General features: G+C 38.1%; 5 protein-coding genes across 6 annotated transcripts in view; 3 read left to right on the forward strand and 2 right to left on the reverse strand.

The window, feature by feature from the left end:
- The first annotated feature begins 1158 nt into the window (after window positions 1-1158).
- The window catches only part of LOC108150512, a 44884-nt gene continuing 25887 nt past the window's right edge, over window positions 1159-20155 (forward strand). The window contains exons 1-2 of the mRNA XM_017278732.2: window positions 1159-1941; window positions 15113-15452. Coding sequence (XP_017134221.1) covers window positions 15296-15452 — 157 coding nt within the window. The 5' untranslated portion in view covers window positions 1159-1941; window positions 15113-15295. The remainder of the gene's footprint in view (window positions 1942-15112; window positions 15453-20155) is intronic.
- LOC108150513 (keratin-associated protein 5-1) lies at window positions 3585-4294 on the reverse strand. The gene has a single exon (XM_041710446.1). It carries the CDS (start codon window positions 4046-4048, stop codon window positions 3671-3673), a length of 378 nt encoding a protein of 125 aa, XP_041566380.1. The 5' UTR covers window positions 4049-4294; the 3' UTR covers window positions 3585-3670.
- LOC108150516 (male-specific sperm protein Mst84Db) lies at window positions 5327-5745 on the forward strand. Its single transcript, XM_017278737.2, has one exon. It carries the CDS (start codon window positions 5461-5463, stop codon window positions 5614-5616), a length of 156 nt encoding a protein of 51 aa, XP_017134226.1. The 5' UTR covers window positions 5327-5460; the 3' UTR covers window positions 5617-5745.
- LOC108150514 lies at window positions 5637-6216 on the forward strand. Of its 2 annotated transcripts, none has more exons than XM_017278734.2 (2): window positions 5637-5793; window positions 5873-6216. In XM_017278734.2, exon 2 carries the CDS (start codon window positions 5895-5897, stop codon window positions 6132-6134), a length of 240 nt encoding a protein of 79 aa, XP_017134223.1. In that variant the 5' UTR covers window positions 5637-5793; window positions 5873-5894; the 3' UTR covers window positions 6135-6216. The 2 variants fall into 2 exon arrangements, with proteins under 2 accessions (XP_017134223.1, XP_017134224.1); XM_017278735.2 differs by having other exon boundaries at window positions 5681-5793; window positions 5844-6216.
- On the reverse strand, window positions 6511-7023 carry LOC108150515 (male-specific sperm protein Mst84Dc). The gene is made up of 2 exons (XM_017278736.2): window positions 6890-7023; window positions 6511-6839 (listed from the first exon to the last, which is right to left on the reverse strand). The coding sequence occupies exon 2, from the start codon at window positions 6827-6829 to the stop codon at window positions 6641-6643; it is 189 nt and encodes a 62-aa protein (XP_017134225.1). The 5' UTR covers window positions 6830-6839; window positions 6890-7023; the 3' UTR covers window positions 6511-6640.

Below are 20155 nucleotides of genomic sequence, written 5' to 3' on the forward strand. Positions count from 1 at the left end.
TATGTATATATATTCATGTTCACATGTATCCTTTCCCTGCTGTGTTTTGTTTGCTGCCACTGCTGCTTGTCATGTTTGCTGCCTCGTATGCATTTGGTATTTTCTTGTTTATTGCTTTATGTTGCTACCGCTGCTGGTCTATTTTGCCCCGCTCTCCAGTTTACTCCATGAAAACTGTGTCTTGTCAATATGGTTGCCATTTTGCATGTTGTGCATTAGTTCCGTTTGCTGTTGACCACTTTAGTCACTGTCTCCGACGGTTCACGCTTAATATTTTTCTCATTCTGGATTTTATTTTAAGCTAGTTTTATGTATGACTAAACATGACTTTAAACATAAACTTGGTTCCCATTTCATTGATTTCATTATGAACTCTGCAAACTGCTTTATAAAATAAACTTCGTTAAATAAATTCAATTTAAATATTTTATAGATTGAAAACAATTATTGCCCTTTACATTCTTGGATTTATTGAATTTAGGTTATCTCATTAATTTGGTTAGCAAAAACCAAATATTCTTAGAAAAGAAACAAGTGTTACATGAACACCTAACTAATAAGTATGAAAAACACCCGAATAAATTCAAGAAACTTAACTCATTAAGACATCACTACTAAACATAAAAGTTATCGGCTTAGTACTTAAGACACAGTGTATAACTTCTGTGTTATTTTGTATGTAAAGATATAGTTTATTTTTAAAAAACTCCTTTGATTTTTTTTTATTGATTATTTTTTTTATTATTACAACTGCCTTATTTGCTCAAAATAACATTGCTCAAATGTATCCTTACACAATCCCTTTATGTTTTCTGATAAAAAATAATTTCCCTTCGTAAACCTGTTAAATGAAAACAGTGCCATTTTCGAACTTGAAAGCTTTTCCATACCCTCAAAATTTAAATAAACGCTCTCCCGCTTTTGAATTCCTTTATCCTTTGCTCTCTGGAATTTCCCTGGCCAAAACAAGGACTTCGGCTCGGGTTTCGTCAAGTGCCGAGTGTGCCAGCTCTTTATCCTTTTTCTCTCGCCGGCAGGAAACGATTACAGCCGAATTCCTTCGCTTCCAGCTTCTATTTAACAGCATCGGCGTCGGGTCCTTCAGCAGCAGCTGCTGTTGTTGGGATTCCGATTCCTATGCCGTCGAGGGCCGACAGCTTCCTGCCGCTGATGCTTCAGTTGCGTTGATAATGTCAAATCGTTTGGTTCGCTGTGCTGTTGCCACCGCCACCGCCCACGAGTACAACCACAACAACACCGCCAAAGACGAGGGCCGACGAGCCAATAAATTTAAATAATATCCCATCACAGCAAAAAAGTAAACAACAAGCTTAACGACGAACAGAATAAAACAAAAATTGCGTTAGAAGTGGCACAACTCGGTGGACAAACAATTGCCGGCTAAAAAAGTGTCAGAATTTGTGAAAATTAATATTTCACCAGAGATTTGAGTGCTGCCAAAACAAATAACAAAAAAACCAAAAACTCTGCAAACAGGACAAACTTTTTGTTTCGCAAAACTTTTATTTCGTACACACGTTTTTTGGACCAAAGTGAATTGCTCGCGAAAATTATGAAAAATATGTGAGAAATGTGCAAAATCCACAAAATACTCGAGAAAGGGCAAAGAGCGTAACTGAGAGCCCCTGGCATAGGTCAAGCCCTATCCCCCAGTGCGAGATATATCCTGGTCGGTCCCGAAATCCCCTGACGTTGCTCTTTCCGCAAAACCCGCCCATTTTTCGCGGCCCACCGCCCATCTAGTGCCATGTGTGTGTGCGGAGGAAAAAGCAGTAGCAGCAGCCCAGTGGAGTGTGTGTGAGAAGCCGTGTAACGTGCTAAAATAAGTTAATTTATTGCCGGCAAAACAACAATCACAACACACAAAGACAACAACTGCCGGCAGTCATAACATTTGCCGTGCTCCCCATTTACCCAAAGGTGAGTTACTTCAGTTGAGAGTTGCGACTGGGTGATGATGATATCTGTGATTTTACTTCGGGTTTTTAGTGGGGCTCCTGCAAAATAATTTACGGTCTCAGCGGCTTTTCCCTACAGGGATATATGCCAAGATAGACGGGTTTTCTATTATACAGTTCAAAATTTTAGTTGTGTCTTACGACATCATGCACATTAAAAGAGTACACCCTTTGTGAATATATTTTGAAACTTATAGAAAAATTATTAGATCAGGTATTTTGTGAACTGTTTATTTAAGTTCTTTTTCTAAGTAATCTGTTTAACGGTATTAAAAAAATTATTTTTTTTCTGAATTAATTTACAATTTATTGGTTTTTCCTAATAAAAACATTTTTGAATGAAGCTAACTACAAAATAGGTGTTTCGTTTATTAGTTTTACAACTTCAATATAAAATACATCGAATTTATTCTAGTAATCAAATATAATTGAAGCAATTGAAAAATCAATTTTATATCCGCAATTTGACAATTTCCCTTCATAAAAAGAAATGTGCTTCTTTTAAAAAGGTCAGCAAGTAATTCAACGACTAAAAATGGGCTATGTATGAAATTTTAAGTAAAATTTAATTGGCAAGTTGTGGATTATTACGCGGTGGATGTTAACCGACAAAATAAATCAATTCAAGAGATTTTTTTTGGCTACTGCCAATACAAGTAACGCCAGTCATTTAATTTGTTTAAAAAAGCACCATCTAATTACCTGATTAAGCAGATATTTGATTTTTTTTATTTTATTTATAATATTCCAAAGAAAAAGTGAATTGATATTTTTTTAATCTAAAATTTTTTAGAAGTGCCTTTATTATTAAAGTACCTAAATAAACATGTATAATTACCAATTATAAAACTCTTTTTATAATTGTATAATTCCAGTTAAACATTTTAAATGCTTTTGATCCTAAATAGTGTTGAACGCTTTATTTTTGTCAGTTGGAATTAAACAATAAATCCTTATTTATTTGATTTTAACATCCAAAACCATTTCCATTTGTGTTTCAGCCAATACTTAATTAGCAGTTTGCGAGCGAAATAATTTGGAGGTTTAATTAAAAATCAAAATTATGGTCAGCAGGGCACCAATTTGTTTTAAACTAGGGCAGGTTTTAAACCAAAATATTTGGTTGACTCTTACCCGTAGAGCGTTGTCAAAAAGTTCGTACAATTGACCTGTCTTCGCTATTCAAGCGTGGCTAAAAAATACAACCGAATGGTTGAACAAAAACTGTCAGATCCATGACCTACATAAGTACGTCGTGTAACCAAATAGATTGGAAGGTTTTCGCACGCATATTTTGTTTTTCCTAAGCATTTTTTGTCCAGCACCGCCCTCGCGTTCGCTTCGTATGCAAAACCAAAACAAGCAGCTTTCAGATTTTACCCATTTTTCCATTGTTTTGCCGGCCTCTGCCAATGGAAACTTTTCCCTGTCCATTTTTTGTTTTTTCTTTTTTTGATTTTCTTGCGGGCTAGCTAACAAAAGTTCGAATGTTAAATGATTTCCATGGCGCAAACTGTGTGGCAACCCTAAAACTGGAGTTCGGTCATTTGTTAGCCTGTCAGAATGGCAAAAAAAATGGCAGAAAATAAAACTGGAAGAAATAACTCTGGCTGACACGTGAATTTATTGCATTCAAAACTATGAAAAGTTCCATCAAAAGTGCAACAACAGGATAGATACTACAGGGTATACTAGTAAAGGGGCCCGAAACAACCCCACTCCCAGCAATTGCGGCAGTTGTTGGGCACAAAATAGAAGGGCGGGGCACAGCCGCTGCCGCAGCATCCGCAGTTGCAGGTGCAGCTGCATTTCATGCAGGGCAGAACGGGTCCCACGGGGCCGCAGCTCAGGCGGTACGAGACGACGGCACAGGGCCCACAGCCACAGCATCCGCCGCAGGACCCCCCACAGGACCCGCCGCAGGACCCACCAGATCGGCAGTAACCGCTGCCGCAGCAGGTACCACCTGATCCGCAGCAGCCACCACCGCCGCAGGGCCTACAGCAGGATCCACAGCCACCACCGGAGGGTCCACAGCGCGGTGGACATCGCGGAGCCGCACAACTCATCCCAGAAGATGTCCCAGAAGTCCTTGACAACCTGTTGCTAAATTCTTGCCGCAAAAAAGAGTGCTAAATACTCCGGGGCAATGACGGTAGTCGACCACTCACAGCTCCAGGCGCCTATTTAGCACCTTTTTGTCCGCCAATCGTCGCAAAAAGCACTTAGAAAATTTGGCAATTGTTGTGGAATAAAAACTTTTGCAGCGTCGTTAAATATGTCTTGAAAAAATGACAAGTGGGGCAAAGACACAGGTGGAACATTCCCGAATATTAGAGCAATAATTTATTACCAATATTAGGGATTATACACTGATAGTTCTCAAAAAGTTTTGATTACCTTTAACATGAAATGTTAAATGTCATTTTACAACTATAAGGCCAGTTTTCTAAAATTCTCAGCAATTTTTTTATTTTATCCCATTACTTTTAGAATACTGACTTTAATAATCCCTAGCTAAACGACTACACTAGACTAAAAATTATATTGGCCTCTGATCTCATTTAAGTCCCACATATGCCAGCTCAGAAAACCTAACCGGAACCACCAAACCTCTGCCGTATTTCCTCTGAGTACTATTTGCACAGTCGACCATGCGTGGGCTTGTCTATTAGATCCTCTTGCCCAGCCACGCCCCCTTTTACGAGAGGGTCTGGTCTGGCGGATACTAATGTAATTGATTGTGTCCGCCTGGTTGAATTGGAGCTTGAATGGAGTGTCCTGGATGGGAGCGGGAAAAAGTTTCACAACGGTTCGTTATCCGCCGGATAGATATTTGCATTGCCAACTGTGCAGTTGCAAATGGGTAGCAGAAATAATGGAATTATGAAATTGAACAAGTACTAGGCGCACTTTGAACTGGTGGAAAAAAAAAGTAGTGACTTGTTGTAAATGTATGCATGATTAATTTATGTAGTATTTAAAATCGATAGAAGTCTCTTAAAAAATATTTATATAAAATGAATTATTTTGTTGGTAAACCAAACCTTGAAAAATGCTAAAATCTTCATAAATTCTGGTACATCCGCAAGAGATTTTGAGTAATCACACTAAATAAATTAGCAACTCCTAACATTCGCAGAGTAATTATGCCAAATGAAAAAAGTATACTGCTTCATTATGTTCTTTATAGTTCGGTTCCTCCACTCGTGCCCCATGGTGCCAGCCACTTTCATATTCCGATTTAGACAGTCTTCCATTTTAGGCCAGATTTTCAAAGCAAAGGCAGCCCGAGGGCGGCGTCGATGAGATTGTCAACAGCTGTCAGAGCGGAAAATCGCCTTTGGTCCCTGGTCGGACAGTCAACTTCAGTTCGTTTTCCACTTCGGCACCAAGCACTCGATATTGTGTCTGCTCCAGGCAAAAACTAAACCCCTCCGAAGAGAAAAATTCTCGTGTAGTAGAGTTTTGGAAAGCCAAGATGTGTGGTGGCTGGGCCTGTGCTTCCTACAACATCGCCTGCTGCAATCCGCGGCTGTCGACACTGCGATTCACGGGTCGCTGTTTCGCACCCACGCCATGTGGTCCATGTAACGACTGCTCCGCCTGCGGAGGTTGTTGCGGCGGCTGCTGCTGATGATGGTCGAGGTTGGGATCAGTATCAGTCCTGGAGTGGCCACAGAGTCGAGAGGCAGGCAAAACTTCTAGTTCCAAGTAGGCTGACAGCTTCCCATTGTCAACCATGAAATAAAAACATTTCAGTCCATGTCCTGTAGTTGTCGGAACAACATCTTACACCAAATTTTCCAGCGGGGTGAGTTTTTAGTTTATTTTTTGTTTAATATTCAACTGAAGATTTTATAGTTTTTTAATACAATCGCTTTCCCATCCAGTTTCTGCCTCCATATCGTAATCATGTGCGGTGGCTGGGCTTGTGCCTCTTACGATCTGGCCTGCAATAATCCACCTCTATCCACCCTGCGTTTCACTGGCCGAGACTTCATACCCACACCGTGCGGTCCTTGCGATAAGTGTTATGTCCTTGATACCAGCCGCAAGAAGAACACCAACAACTGTTATGTGCCGCACATCCTATCCCCGCTGGAAGCCCAGCTCTGCACATTGGACAGCAGTCAGAATAAGGAAAATAGTTAAACATTGGGATAGACATGCACTTTCAAAATCTTAGTGATGGGACTAACTAAATATAAATGCTGCTTTTGTAAAAAAAAAGTAATCCCAGCGTGAACATCTTTTTGGTAGTGGGCAATTAAATAGATGAAATTGGTCAAATTTTACAGATTTCTAGATGTCTAAAAATGTCTAAGGAAAATAATTTATTTAATCAAATATTTCGAATACAAAAAATATAAATGCTGCTTTTGGAAAAAAAAAAGTAATCCCAGCGTGAACATCTTTTTGGTAGTGGGCAATTAAAATTAAAAAATGGTTTTATAGAGCTAACAAACGTTTCATGATAAATCAAAAAAATTAGTGTGGCGTATGTCAAATAATATTCACTATGCAAATATACTTTTAATCCAGTATTATTAATTTTATTGTTTTACTTGTCTTCATTTTTTAACCAAAAGCACAAAAAAATTCCACATCACTTCCTATTCGGTCGGTTTTCCTAGACTCTGTTCTATTTTAAGGGACGCTCAGTAGAAGGGCCCGAAGCAGCCCCATTCACCGGCGCAACAACACCTGTTGGGCGGACAAGTCCAGGGACCACAGGGCGGATTGGGGCCGCAGCAGCAGTTGTTGTAGTTCATGGCTGGCAGGGCGGGTCCAACGGGTCCGTATGCCAGGGCATAAGACACCGATCCACAGGCTCCTTGGCAGCACATCTTAAAGGATCTATAAGGGCGAAAAATTAGCTAAAATCCATGGAAATTAACAGAACTTACAGTAAGTTTCAGACAAGATTTTGAATTTTTTTTGAACACGGAATTTTTTGGAGCTTTTGGTTTATGTACTGGTGAAACCGTACGAGCTGTGTACAAGACAAGTGATTGGACTGGAATGAGCCGACTTCAGAATAAGGGATCCGAACTCAGGGAACTTTTTTTCGGGGCCCACTAGATGTGTAAAGAAATTTAAAACCAGCCACCAGTAAGGCAGAATGAAAATCAAAGTGGGCTTTGAGAAACTGCCTTAAAAATCGATCAAAGTCAAGTTGTTGATGCTGCTCTCCTCCTGGCGTAGCTCACAAATTTCACACACCAATGACTTAACGTCGGAGCGACAAATAAAAAAAATTGAATTTCTCTAACGACAAAACAGAACTGCGCAACAGATTCGCCCCTCTGGCAAAAATAAGAAATCATTGAAAAATGTCTAAAAAAAAAAAAAACAAGAACTGTGGGGAGAATAACACCAGTAAAATGTCGGAGATAGGGAACAAGATGGCGAAAGGATTTTTCGCAGGACTTGCTGTAAACTGGGGCAACGGCGATGTCGAGGCAGACATGAAAGTCTATTAGACTCAACGAAGCAACCTTAACGTCATTTTCCAGCTTCCTTCGGTTTTCGGGGGGCTAATGTTGGGGCATGTGTGTGTGGGTTGTGTGTGTGCGGGCCAGGATATAGGATACAGGACCTCGTGTGCGTCTGCGGGCGTTGTGATTCACAAAAGCTGACAAGCTCATCGATCCCTGAACATTAGCTAAACATAAATTACACAGATGACTGCACAACAATTGAGGCGTTTATTATAATGTGTGTTCACACTTGAGGCTTTCAAAAGATGCACTCACAGCAAAACAGAGAGACCTTGGCGAGGGTGTATCGGAAAACGATGGAAGATTTAACTTTTCCAATGAAATTCTCTTGGCTTGAGTAAAGTATTAAATCTATTACTAAATGACTTAAGTATTCAGTCGTAAAAAGCCATTGTTTAAGTTGGTAAATTTTTTTACGATATAATTATCTCAATTTTAATATTAATAATTGAAATCGGTGTTTACTAAAAATTTTAAATCGAATTTGATCATTTCGAGAATGGTTTCACAATGATATATAGGATTTAAATTGAACTTGTGTTTCTCTTTATGTTTTCACTTCACTTGTAAGGTTTCATCTTAGTTTGTAACTTTTCTTACCATTTTTTTTTTGTTGTTCAAAAGAAACTTCTTCCAAAAGTCTTTACTATTTATATCGACAATGAATCTTGTCCTATTTGGCCTCCTATTTGGGCACATAATTTATTCATTCAACTTCTTTAAAAAGCAATTTACATCGATTTACCTAACAACCCGCTGTTAGAGAAAAGGAAAAACCACAGACCCCCCAGACAGTTAAAAACTATTGCGAAACTCATTTCTTTGCCATACAGACGCAAAAAAGGAAACACGACTTCGAGACTGCAGTTGAGGGCTCTCCACCTTCCTTCGAGCCGAAAAACAACACCCCACTTAAGATAATCTCATTGGTAGCATGCCAAAATGCTATCCAAAAGCACACAAACACACAGAGTATAAAAATGTCACCACACAAAAAAGGAAACACCAAGGAAAAAGAAAAACAGCAGGGTAAACAGGAGAGGCTTCAGCTAAAAAAGGTATTTCCTTTTAAATCAAATACAAAAATTTCTGCCGGGATTCCATTGCCACTGCCCCTTGGTCGTCGTCCTCCTCCCCCTTTCTTTTTTCCAAGTGGACACGATGGGCACTTCATTTCACTCCAAAAACATATTGAGCCGGGCCACTTGAGTGTGCGCCAAGAGATAAGCGCAATTATATGGCTTCCACAGCCGGACCCGGACATAAATGGTGGACCGCAGAGACCTCGGGACATTGGGACATTGGACATCGGACAGCGTAAACTGTATAAATTAGGTAAAAAGAGAACTTAAGGTTACTTATGTGACACGGCTTTCATTGAGACAAATGTGGGGTCTTTAAGTGCATCGACTTTTTTCGTTTCGAGCGCTTTAAATTTATTTGCCACGGATACAGAGACACTTGTGCCGAAAAAAAGGTATACAAAATATGCTGGGAAATTCCTCTAAACATCTCACATTTTGTCCTTGGTCAAGTGCTCGTTATGGGCAATTTCTGCTCAAACTGTTTTCTGGGTGCTTTTGTTTTACTTTCTTGTTTTTTGCTGACCGCATGCTGAGTGCGGCTCTTCTATTTTGTGGGCCTCCTCCATCTGAAGTGCCTTTGTGGCCAATCTCAAAAGAGGCAACTTGTCAAGCATCGGTTTTCGGCGAAACGCTCACAAGTGACCATTGAAAAGTTTACACTACGAAGTTGTCAATATGTAAGAAATATCCTTGAGTGCTGCTTATTACAAGTTGCAAGAAGTTTTGTTTTTTGTGTTTTTGGAAATTCATGCTGGTTTGCGGGCTCGAAAGTAATTTTGTTGGATATTTGAGAATGTAGAGTGGACTTTGCTTGGTTTAAGATTGTCATTTGCATATCAACCGTGTTTAATCATAAATTTTTTATATCAGGTCGATCTACAAACAAAAACTTAACAATGTATATTAAATTTTAAAAAAAAGAAACAAGCGATATTTGCTTAGCTTATCAAAGCCAAAAATCAAGTCAAATCAGACGCCTTTTCTAAAAATAAATCCAGTTTTTTTGATTGTATTAAAATTTTGTGTTATGCGATATGTTTATCCCCTTAGATTACCTTTTTATCAACCTTATATTATGACAATTTAAAATTCTCTGTAGTTAGGCTTTAACGCTTTTAAGTAATTTCAAAACTTAAGTTACTTCTGAGTCCCACGCTTTGTTTCAATTATTTGAACGAGAACAACTTCAACTTTAAAGCAAGCAGATAAAAAATAATTGTTTTACATTAATTAATTTTAGATTACCATATACTAGAACATTTTTGAAAATAAATAATTTAGCTTAAGGGAGAGAAAATAGTAATGGTTCGGATATAATTTAATGGTTTATAAAGGGCATTGCAAGGCTTAAGTAGTCCCTTAAGCTCCTGAATTTTTGTTCAGCTCTTCGCTTTCTATTTGAAGTACAAAATATTTTTCGTTTATTTACCCAACTCAGCCCGCTTCCACTCGTTTCGTCCTTTTGGCACCGTTGTCGTCTGTAGAACGCTCCTGCCCTGCCTCCACTCCTTCATGCTACTGCCTTTTGGTAAGTTCTACTTGGTCTGGGCTGGCAGTATTTTTTGTGCTATTTCCGTTCTAAGCGCTTTGCCATGCGGCGTCAAACGTCGGGCGCCAATCCTCATGTGCGTGGGTGCGTATGAGTGATTCTTTTTCTTTTCGCTCCGTCCCCCGTCTGCTTCATTCGGTTTTTCTTCGCTTTTCGTTTGGTAAATGCTGCGAAACATAAAACATCAAATGTAAATTGAAAGTCGTTCGTGTGTGAAACTGAATGTGTCATCAGTTGAAGCGTTTATCATTTTTTTTTACTGCCTTTCGTATTCGTTTTTAGCTTCATCGACCCCCCCAGCGGAAGCGGGGAGGGGCAAGATGAGGGTTTTCTTTAAGAAGTTTAGATTTTATTTGCCGGCGTGTCAAGTTGCCTTTAAACGTTTTCTCCGGCGGCATGAGGTTTGGCCGGGCTAAGATGTTTGCCTGTTAAAGAATGTGCGGAAAATCCCAGGGGAGTGCGCAATGTCTTGTAAAATCTTTTATTTCCGTCCCGAAACACGGCACAAGTAGCGGCGGAGGCATCAAATTTCTTATATGTAAGATGTAAATATGAACATGAATTTGAAAATATGAAAAGAAACAAAATTTGTGAGTTGAACCGAGAAAAGAGACTACCTTTACAAACGAGTTGTAAAAGTTAACTACCGATATCGATATGTATAGCTTCTAAGAATATGCAGAGCCTTTAATTTGTGCAAGCAAGCTTTATTAATAATGTTTGACAATTATATACAAATATTTAATACATTCCGATCCATGAAGCGTTTAAATTTGACAGCATTTCAGATTTAATCGACTGATTTCCTATTTGTATGCATCAAGTATCAAGAGAGAAAACTAATTTGGCAAAATGCAGACTTAGAGAAAACCATCAAAACAATGATGATGGCTCTCTCGGAATCGAGAGCTATTTATTATGCTTTTGCTTCTCTTCTTATTTGCAAATTATTTGAAAATTAATTGAAGGCTACAAAACCAACGAATGGTTTTATTTGCAAGTCGAACTTCGCCTTTTTGCCCTTTATTTTTCGTATTTGCCATGCAAATGTCAAGCTCAAATAAAACAATAGATGCTAAAATGCTGGTGCAACTACGACAGCTGCCAACTAGAGCTGTGGTTGCCTTTAGTCAAGTTGTCGCATTTTCCCATTTTGTTGTTCCTGCCTGGTGGCACTAACTTCATGTCAATCCTTTTGTGGCTTTGCCGGTCGTTTAATTTGAATTTAAAATGTTATCCCGCCAAATGCAATAGACACAGCTCCCTCAGACCCGGCAATCATTTTCCACTTATTTACAATTACTACATTTTATTATATACCCCTGCCAGTCAGTCAGTCAGCCAGCCAGCCAACCATCCAGCACTTAACCATTTTATTTATACCCCTGTTTATATTTGTCACACTTTTGTCTTTGTTCCGACCACCCTCAACCCCATTTTTGGGTTGTTTTTAACTGCATTTTTGTGTGTCTGTCAAATCCGACCACCCTCTCTCACCCGATCCCAAAAAAAACGAAATCCCCCAGCCAGACCTTGCAATTTCGATTGTATTTTTGTTTATTTTGTTGCAATTTTTAATTACTTTAATGAAAGTTTTAATTGCGAAATAGCAAAAACGCAGCGAGCGACAGAGGAGCACACAAAAGGGCTTAAGTTGGGGCCAGGGGGTAGTCGTAATGAGTTTTTGCGGTCTAAGAAAGGATGCCAGCTGCACGACAGCGATGACGTGAGCACACCCAACCAGGTAAATTTCTATGCCAGATGAATTTGGGGAAAAGGGTTGCAGGTGGCTGGAGAACAATGAATGGTGCGCTTGATTAACCTATTGATATCAAGAACAAAGCTGTTGGGAAAATGATCAGAGGTGATTTTATTATAATCCATGGCGTTTTATTACTTCATGTCAATAATCAAAAATTATGCATTTTTGAACAATAGCCCTTACTCAAATTTAGGCAATCATTGACTATTTGAACTCTTCATAACTTTTTATTATAAAATATTGCATAACTATGTGGACATTTTCAACAAACATCAATGACTTTTTGAATTATTTGTCTTGAATAAAGAACAAAAGTTTTTTTAATAAGTTTAAGATATCGGTTACAACTGAAACAGATTAAAAATTAGTCAAAGATTAACCAACTTTAGTGATCAGCAGTCAACATTATCATCACACAAGGCACATGTTGCCACATCGGTAATCTGATGGAAACACTTTGATCTGCTCGTAATTACAGTTGGTGGTTTCATCCACATCCACATCCAAACACTCGAACACAGAGAGGGATACATTTGCATACACATGTATGCTCATGCTCCACTTGACCCACAAAACTAGGCCAGCAAATAGGCACAAAAATGTTTGTCATACTGGGTCTCGTTTGCAGATTCACTTGCGAACCCGAACAGAAGTTGAAATAAATTGTGTAAACAATTCGAATACCACAAGGTATCAACTCAAATGAAATAAGTGAGCCGTAACCAAGGAGATGTAAGGATGAAAAGAGAGGCAAAATGGAAATAGAATGGAAATCAGCAGGGCCAATGAACTGCATGAGATGCAAATAGTGAAAAGATAGAATAGGAATGAAATAGAATAGACTTTTTACTTACAATACATTACACATTGCATAATGGAAGCGGTGATTTACAAAGAAAATACACAACATTTGAAGCGTATTCGTTTTACATGTTTGAAAGCTTTGAGAGCAGAGATTACGCACTTAGAAAATGGCGAAATATGGAAAGGTATAAAGAAAAACAGCTGCAGCTTAGTGTTTTAATTTAAAAGCAAAATGCGACATAAATTTTACCTTCAATATTTAGCGAATATTTAAATATTTAAATACAGTGTTTAGTAACATTGCCTTAAAGGTATTTTCTTAAATGCTTTAGCTTAATTAAAATGTAATTATTTTAAACATATGATTCATATTCATAGCTTTCCTTAACAGTTTTTAATATCCAAACAATTTTTCGCTTAAAACAACTTTTTTATTAAGCCATTTTCACGTTTGGCTTTTCAGTTTTTCCTCAGTTTCACGGTAGCATCGTTAAAAGCATTTGCTGTCGGATGCGGCCCATAAAATGCATTAATGCTTTGCATCCTGTGCCCAAACTGCAAAGTCCAAGCTTAAAAACAAACATACACAATTATGTACGTATGCTTTTATGTGTTTTCAGTAGGGAGGAAAGAAAAAGATACGCAAAATTGCATTTTTGGCAACAAGCTTTTAATTGCATTTTGTATCTGCTCATTACCTTAAATGCAGTGTGAGGCCAATTTTCCGTCACCGTGTTTCCTTCCTTAAGTTCTTTTCTGAATGTGATGGCATTGGAAGCATTTTGAATGCCAATTGGGCCATCTTATGTGCACAATGAGAGTTTAAAAGAAGGAAGAACAAAAATAAGGGAAAAACGGAAGAGCCTCTCAGTTATATCTTTACTCAAACCCTTAAAAAAATAAAATATATTTTTATATTCAATTTTTCATTATTTACTTGTAGCATACACCGGTTTTAATATATTTGTTTTAATATCGTAGGCTTAAATAATTTTTTTTTTTCATTATTAGAAATAGAGTTTTTAATTTTAAATTGTTCAAAAAACAAAGTCGGTTTATTATATCATAAATCGTCCAAAAAACCCAACACAAGAGTATTCGATTTATTGAAAAGATTTTGGCAAACGTTTGTGAGTGTGTTTGTCTCACTTTTGTTTCAAACGAGTGTAAAAGTGGCAAGAGCGAAAAGAAAATGGCCAAAAGCGAAGCCGCTGTCGAAAAAACAGCAAAGAGAAAAGAAGTTTTTACGACATAAACAAGCAAGTAAAATGGGGCACATGTGGGTGTATGTAAATGCCAATGAGTATGTGAGTGTGTGAATTTTATTTAAATGAAAAATAATTAAACTGAGGATTGAAGTTTCGCTTTGGTTCTTTTTTTGGGCAAAGTGGAAAGACAATTAGGAAATGCTCGTTTAAACAGAGGATGAGAGCATCATGATTGTATGAAAGGAATGGGGAGAACGGCAAATAGACCAAAGTTCTGTAAGAACCAAAATTGAAGTTTTTGGCAAGCCAACGATTTAAATACCCTCTAAGGCATTTGGAAGTAGATATCAGCTTAGAGTAATTCATAAATAAAAACAGCCGAAAGAATTGTCTTGAATTACTTTCAAATGCATACATTTATCAGAAAAAATTATATAAGGATACAATTTTTTTAGCAGTTTTCATGGAAAGTTTCTTTCAAAGACATCGGACATTCACATCTGTTGTTTAATTGAAAAAAAAAATGGCTTTAGTATAAAAAGATTTCTCCAATTATATCTTTCACTTCTTACTTAACGAATTTTCTGTTTGACCATTTTAGTGCGCCTTTCTTTACGGCTTTCGTTATATTTTTTCTCAGGATTAAGTTTTTTCCCCGGCTCTTAATGCTATTATTTTTTCATTTGCTCAGTGCAACACATCCACGGATTAGTGTTCAAATGAAATCGGTTTCAGGGTGAGTGTTTGTTCTGCATCTGTGTTTGAGGCGATTCTTAATTAAAGTACTGCAGTTAATTGCATTAATCACTGTATTTGCCAAGAGCGTTGGGCATGCACATGGTGCTGAAAGCCATGAAATGAAACTGGTCTGGGCCACAACACTTAATGAATTATTTAACTGATTTTTGCTGAATTATTTAATGTGCAATCAAGTTTAGCGAAGTTTTTGTTTTGGAATTCGAATTTAGTGATTTAATATTAATGTGAATTGTTATCCTTAATTGGTTAATTTTAAATTTAATATTTAAATCGGTAATACGACAAAAACTATGAATAATATACAGATATTAAAAATAATTAAATAATGGAAAAAAGAGTTAATAACTCCATATAATTGCTAGGACGAATGTGTACTTTTGAACAAACTAATTTACAATTTTAGTCTTCGAATTGTCGATAAATCCATTCTAATCGTAAGCTTAAATTTTCTTACAATTACAGCTGAGTATCTGCCACTGGGTAAACCATCTGCAAAAATAGGCCAAATTGAATTGACATTTATTGGGCAATATATATTTATAAGGCCCGAACGGAAACCAACGAAGATCCTGGAAAAGAAAAATAACAAAAGCGGAGGACACAGCAGCCCCAGAAACAGAAAAATAGTAAAAATATCTATCTTCAATGCCGACGACGACGACTATTCCTGGGGCGGCCACCCATCATATGCAAATGGCCAGCAATTGGAGGGCGGACAAGGAGTGTGGTTCCCATGGACAACGAAGTGGGCGTGGCTGCATGTGCTGGACATCTCTGATGCTGCTCCTCATCCTGGTGCCTGGTAAGTGAATTATAAACTGAGCGAGTCCAAATCACAGATAAGTCGAGTGACACAAAGTCGAAGGACGACAAAAACTTTGATGAGATATTTCAAAAAGTTCGGCAAAGCCTCCAAATATAAATGACACTGATGGCTGTCCGGGTGACAGACGAGATTCCTAGATGAGTCCCCGACTTTGGCGATAATTAATTTTTAAGCCGCGCAAAATGAAGCGAGGACAAGTGGCCGAAGTGGGTGGTGGGTGGTGGTAGGTCGGACGGCAGTGGGTGGGAAAAGAGGGCTAAATGGAGCGGCAAGGACAACGGAAGACGAAATCAATCGTTCGTAAAATAAACAAATCTTATTTTTCCGCAAACATTATTTCTCATCAGCCGAAGCGGAGGCGAAAGCACATTCAGCAAACGGCAATTAAAACAACAGAGCTGCGATGACAACAACATTTTTCATAAATACGCGCATTCATCTGCATGAAACGATGCCCAGAAGAGAGCAGGAAGCACTTAAATAATTCGTGGGGTTTTTGAAAACTAGGGTATTAAATAAAAAGAGGTTTTATGTAAAATATTTCTTAAAATGAATTTAAACCATGTGATTAATTAATAAAATTCTGAATGCTATTCGGTTTATCATTAGCATTGAACTTGTGTTTAATATATTTTTAAGAAACTGAAAAAATATTTTTATGAAAATGTATTTAAACGCGTTTTTCTCTTTAAATATTTTTGATGAAATAATTATAATACAAAAATAAAGAATGGTTACCAAGCGACCAATTCCTTGATCCGCCCCATTTTTAGTGCTCAACGGATTCAACTCATTGAGTTTTTCTTTTCCTCACAAATACCACCATTCAACCGCAACAAGAGCTAAATGATGATGTGGCAAAAGAAACTACGATACTAAATATCCAACCAGAGCTTCTGACTGCCATTTTTGCTGGTTATATTCATTTTTTTCTTGTCTGGCCAAAAGGCGCGAGCGGGACAATGTGTAAACAAGCAAAACAAAAAGGCAACTTAAGGCCAGCAACAACGGCAAAGGATATATAAATATAGATAGATTTATATAGAAGGGACGAAAGCAATTGCTGCCTAGGGACGGAGAATATTTCATAATTTTTTGCGTGATGAAGTCGAATTTGTTGGGATTAAATGAGATTTTCTTGCAATTACCGAGAGCGTGGTGGGGCACAAGTTTTATTTATTTTCTGATTCGTTCTTTCGTTTCTGCAATTTTCGAGTACCCATCGAAATTACAATTTCTGTTGGTTAGCAGCTTAGCCGAAAAACATTCCCTGGCCGTTATTGATTTGAAACTTTTTGTCGGTTGCGGCTAAGTTGCCTTTTCAATTTCGCCACAGATCGATCGATACTTTCTAATTTATGCTAAACGCACACAAAAGGGGCTGCCGAAGGGAAAGTGCTCACCCTGACCATCCTATTGAGGGGCAAACAATAAACAATGCACTGCATCGTATGTGGGGATTAAGTGGAAAACTCAACGACGGGGCTCCCCGAGCCCCAAAAAAGGGAAAACTATTCCATTCAACTTTTGGGCTAGCGCATGCGAAAAACATGCAACATGTTGAGGGCCATGGCCCCACCTCGCATTTTCCTTTGGAACAAAGGCCAAAATTGGCTATATCCCTCAATATAGGTCTGCCTGGAAAAAGTTTGTTCTCTGCGGGCAGCTTCAATCACAATGGAAGGCAGCAGCAAATGCAGAAGCACCAGCGACCGGGCTGCAGATAGGCTTTCAATTTTCCAGAATGCACAAAAGTCAGTTAGCATTCTTCAACGGCATCATTATTATCGTCATCATCATGATCATATACCACATATCACACATACGCCCTGGTGTGCCTGCCTTTTATCAGCCTCACGCTACCAGAGCTTCTGTGCAGCGATTTAGCACCCCTCACATGGACACTTGGAAAAATATTAGGCTTTAGAGCAAAACAATGGTTATCAATGAAGTATTTATTTATAATTATTGAGGTTGCGGATTTATAACAACAAATTTTAGAGTTGGTGGATTTTCTGTCGCTTTTAATTTTGCATAATCACCCTGTGCAACCACTTCACTCTTTTTAACTTTACGATTTTTAAACGAATCTATAAAACCAATCACTACAAAAATTACTTCCCGTCTAAAGTCAATCATAAATATGTCTAAAAGTATTTATTGAAAAGTAAAATAATTTGAAGCTTTCCTTTAGTCGCCTTTACAATTAATTTCTGTGGCATTCCCATTAAAGTTTTGTGTAGACTTTTGTTTGAAGTGTTTCCAGCTTAATGACACTGCCAAATTCATGGAAGTACTTATAAATTATGACAAATTTTCTTTGAGTGCAGAGCACATGCATGTAAGCCCGCACAGAACCTCCCTCATCCACTCCACTTTGCATCTCACATGAACTTGCACTTTGGGCTTTTTTTTTGTTTTGCTCTTTCGGCAAGACAGCAGGTGGATGCACGAATTAAGGCTCCGAAAAGAGGATGAGGACCAAAGGTTGGGGGGCTCTGGTGCTGAGTCGTCTTTGTCTAGCAGACATTTGCCGTTTACTGCTCTGACATTCCAACTTGGCTGCAATGCAGGCAGGCGACTGACGTGCCTTTTGTCGGCAGCCAACAATTGCGTGAAGAGTGCGGTTGATGTCAGCCAGTTTGTCAGCCCGTTGAGCACCAGAAGGTAAAAATATTTTCGTAATCTGATGGCAGCTGATGCATTTAACTTAGATATAAGTAGGGGGTTAGAATAGGTACTAGCCAATACTACATTTCAATAGTATAGTAATACTTGAACAAACAAAAGGGTTCAAAAAAACAAATATACCTTAAGGGCAGAACGGGCCAATTCATAAATTCATTTGAAAAAGCGTATTGACTTTTATTACTTAGAAATAGCTTGTTTCGGTACTGAAATGCGCATTGAATTGTAAAACATTTTATTTAATTTATTAGCAGCTCAAATTAGCCTTCTTCAATCTATCCAAAAGTAAGCGATGTAAATCATTTCGATTAAATTGTCCATTATATTCGTGCAAATTAAATCAGCAGCTTCCACATCAAATTGAAATCCAACCAAATGTTATATCGCAATTGAAAATAAATACGCTAGCTCTGTTTTGTTATCCCATAATGTATTTCAACTTCAAAGTGGCCTATGCACGTCATACTAGGCTGAGCTGCACTTAAAAGTGTTTTGTAAAAAAATAGCATTTAATTTGCACAATGCTAGTGAAAAAATTGCTTAAACTGCAATTTAATACGTACCATTTGTACGAAGTGGAAGGTGTGGCATAAAAGATTATGAAATATCATCAACACGAGCTGAAAAACTGGCTTTAAATCTCATATACACACAGATACAGAAGTGCAACAAATTTGTTGACAAAAGCCAGGCGAACAACAACAATGAAGTCCGAACAAGATGGTCAATGTACCCGTATTTTATTTGTTTTTTTTGGGTATGAAATATGAGTCAAGTTTTCAATGCATGCCGGATGCATTCATTATGCCGTTGACGAGAGACTCTCTGAGTGGGAGGAAGCGAGACGGGTATACCGAGGGAGTGAGATGGCTGTAGGTGGGGCCGAGCGAGACAGAAGAACACACATGTATGCTATTATAGAGTTTCCTTTTGCCTTTTTTTACATTTATGACAAATGCATTGCACTCACAAAGCTCACACATACACGGGTACGGTCGCCATCTTTATGATCTCATGCATATGTATGCCTTTAAAAATGACACGATACTGTCGAGCAAAAGAAAAGGACATATATGAAGAGGAAGCTTAATTTTAAACCAAAATGGTGGTCGGTTTGGTCAACACTCACTGACAAAATAAAATGCAAAAAAAAAACATACAAAATAAGAAACTATTATACATAATACATACAAATCAAAATGCTGTTCAGATAACAAAGAAATCTCTTGGGGTTCCTTAGAAAGTTATTTGAAATTTCTTTAAAATGTGTCTGAAAGCAAAATAGTTTCGTTTCCGATTGAGTTCCACAGTTTCTTAAGAATAAGTTATTTGTGCTTTTTTTTCGAAACCTTTTTGAAAAATTTGGAGTTTCTAGTCATTTTTGCTAACACAAAACCAAAAAATTGTCAGCCCAAAGAAATATGCTTTCCCTTCCCATCACCTTCGATAGCCAAAAACTAAATTAAATTTCCAGCTAAACAAATAGCAACCCGTTCGTTCAGATTTGGTAATAAAAAAAACATTGCATACACTCAGGCTTCCAAAAAAAAAAGAGAGTGATTGGGAATAGCAAATCGGAAAAGAGGAGAGAAAATCGCTTAAAAAAGGTGTAGAGATGCCAAGTCACGAGAGACGGCACTTGGCAGAAAGACGTTTGCTAATTTTCTAAGACATCAATTCGGGGGGCAAGCGATGAAAGTACGTGTGACAATGTCTGTCCCCCTTTTTTTTTTTTACGCCCAGCCACGCAGCGTTTTTTGCGCTGATTTTGGCACGCACACATTTTGCATACTGATCAGCAATCAGTGGCAACAATTCTTCTAACTTTCGGGGGCTTGAGGCCAACTAGGAAGTGTCGAGCGCAAATTAAAATTCCACTTTGGCATTTGGGGAATTCAATTATTTTTCGGTGCCCGAGGGCAGGGGAAAAATCATCCAGCACTCCCACTTCCACTCCCACTTCCACTCCCACTCCAAACATGCAAGTTGAC

This window comes from Drosophila elegans, unplaced genomic scaffold (genome assembly GCF_018152505.1).
Source record: "Drosophila elegans isolate 14027-0461.03 unplaced genomic scaffold, ASM1815250v1 contig_814, whole genome shotgun sequence".
NCBI lineage: Eukaryota > Metazoa > Arthropoda > Insecta > Diptera > Drosophilidae > Drosophila > Drosophila elegans.

Excerpts from the sequence above, each read along its gene's own strand:
- LOC108150513 (XM_041710446.1), bottom strand. The coding sequence starts at position 4,048 with ATGAGTTGTGCGGCTCCGCGATGTCCACCGCGCTGTGGACCCTCCGGT.
- LOC108150516 (XM_017278737.2), top strand. The coding sequence starts at position 5,461 with ATGTGTGGTGGCTGGGCCTGTGCTTCCTACAACATCGCCTGCTGCAAT.
- LOC108150514 (XM_017278734.2), top strand. The coding sequence starts at position 5,895 with ATGTGCGGTGGCTGGGCTTGTGCCTCTTACGATCTGGCCTGCAATAAT.
- LOC108150515 (XM_017278736.2), bottom strand. The coding sequence starts at position 6,829 with ATGTGCTGCCAAGGAGCCTGTGGATCGGTGTCTTATGCCCTGGCATAC.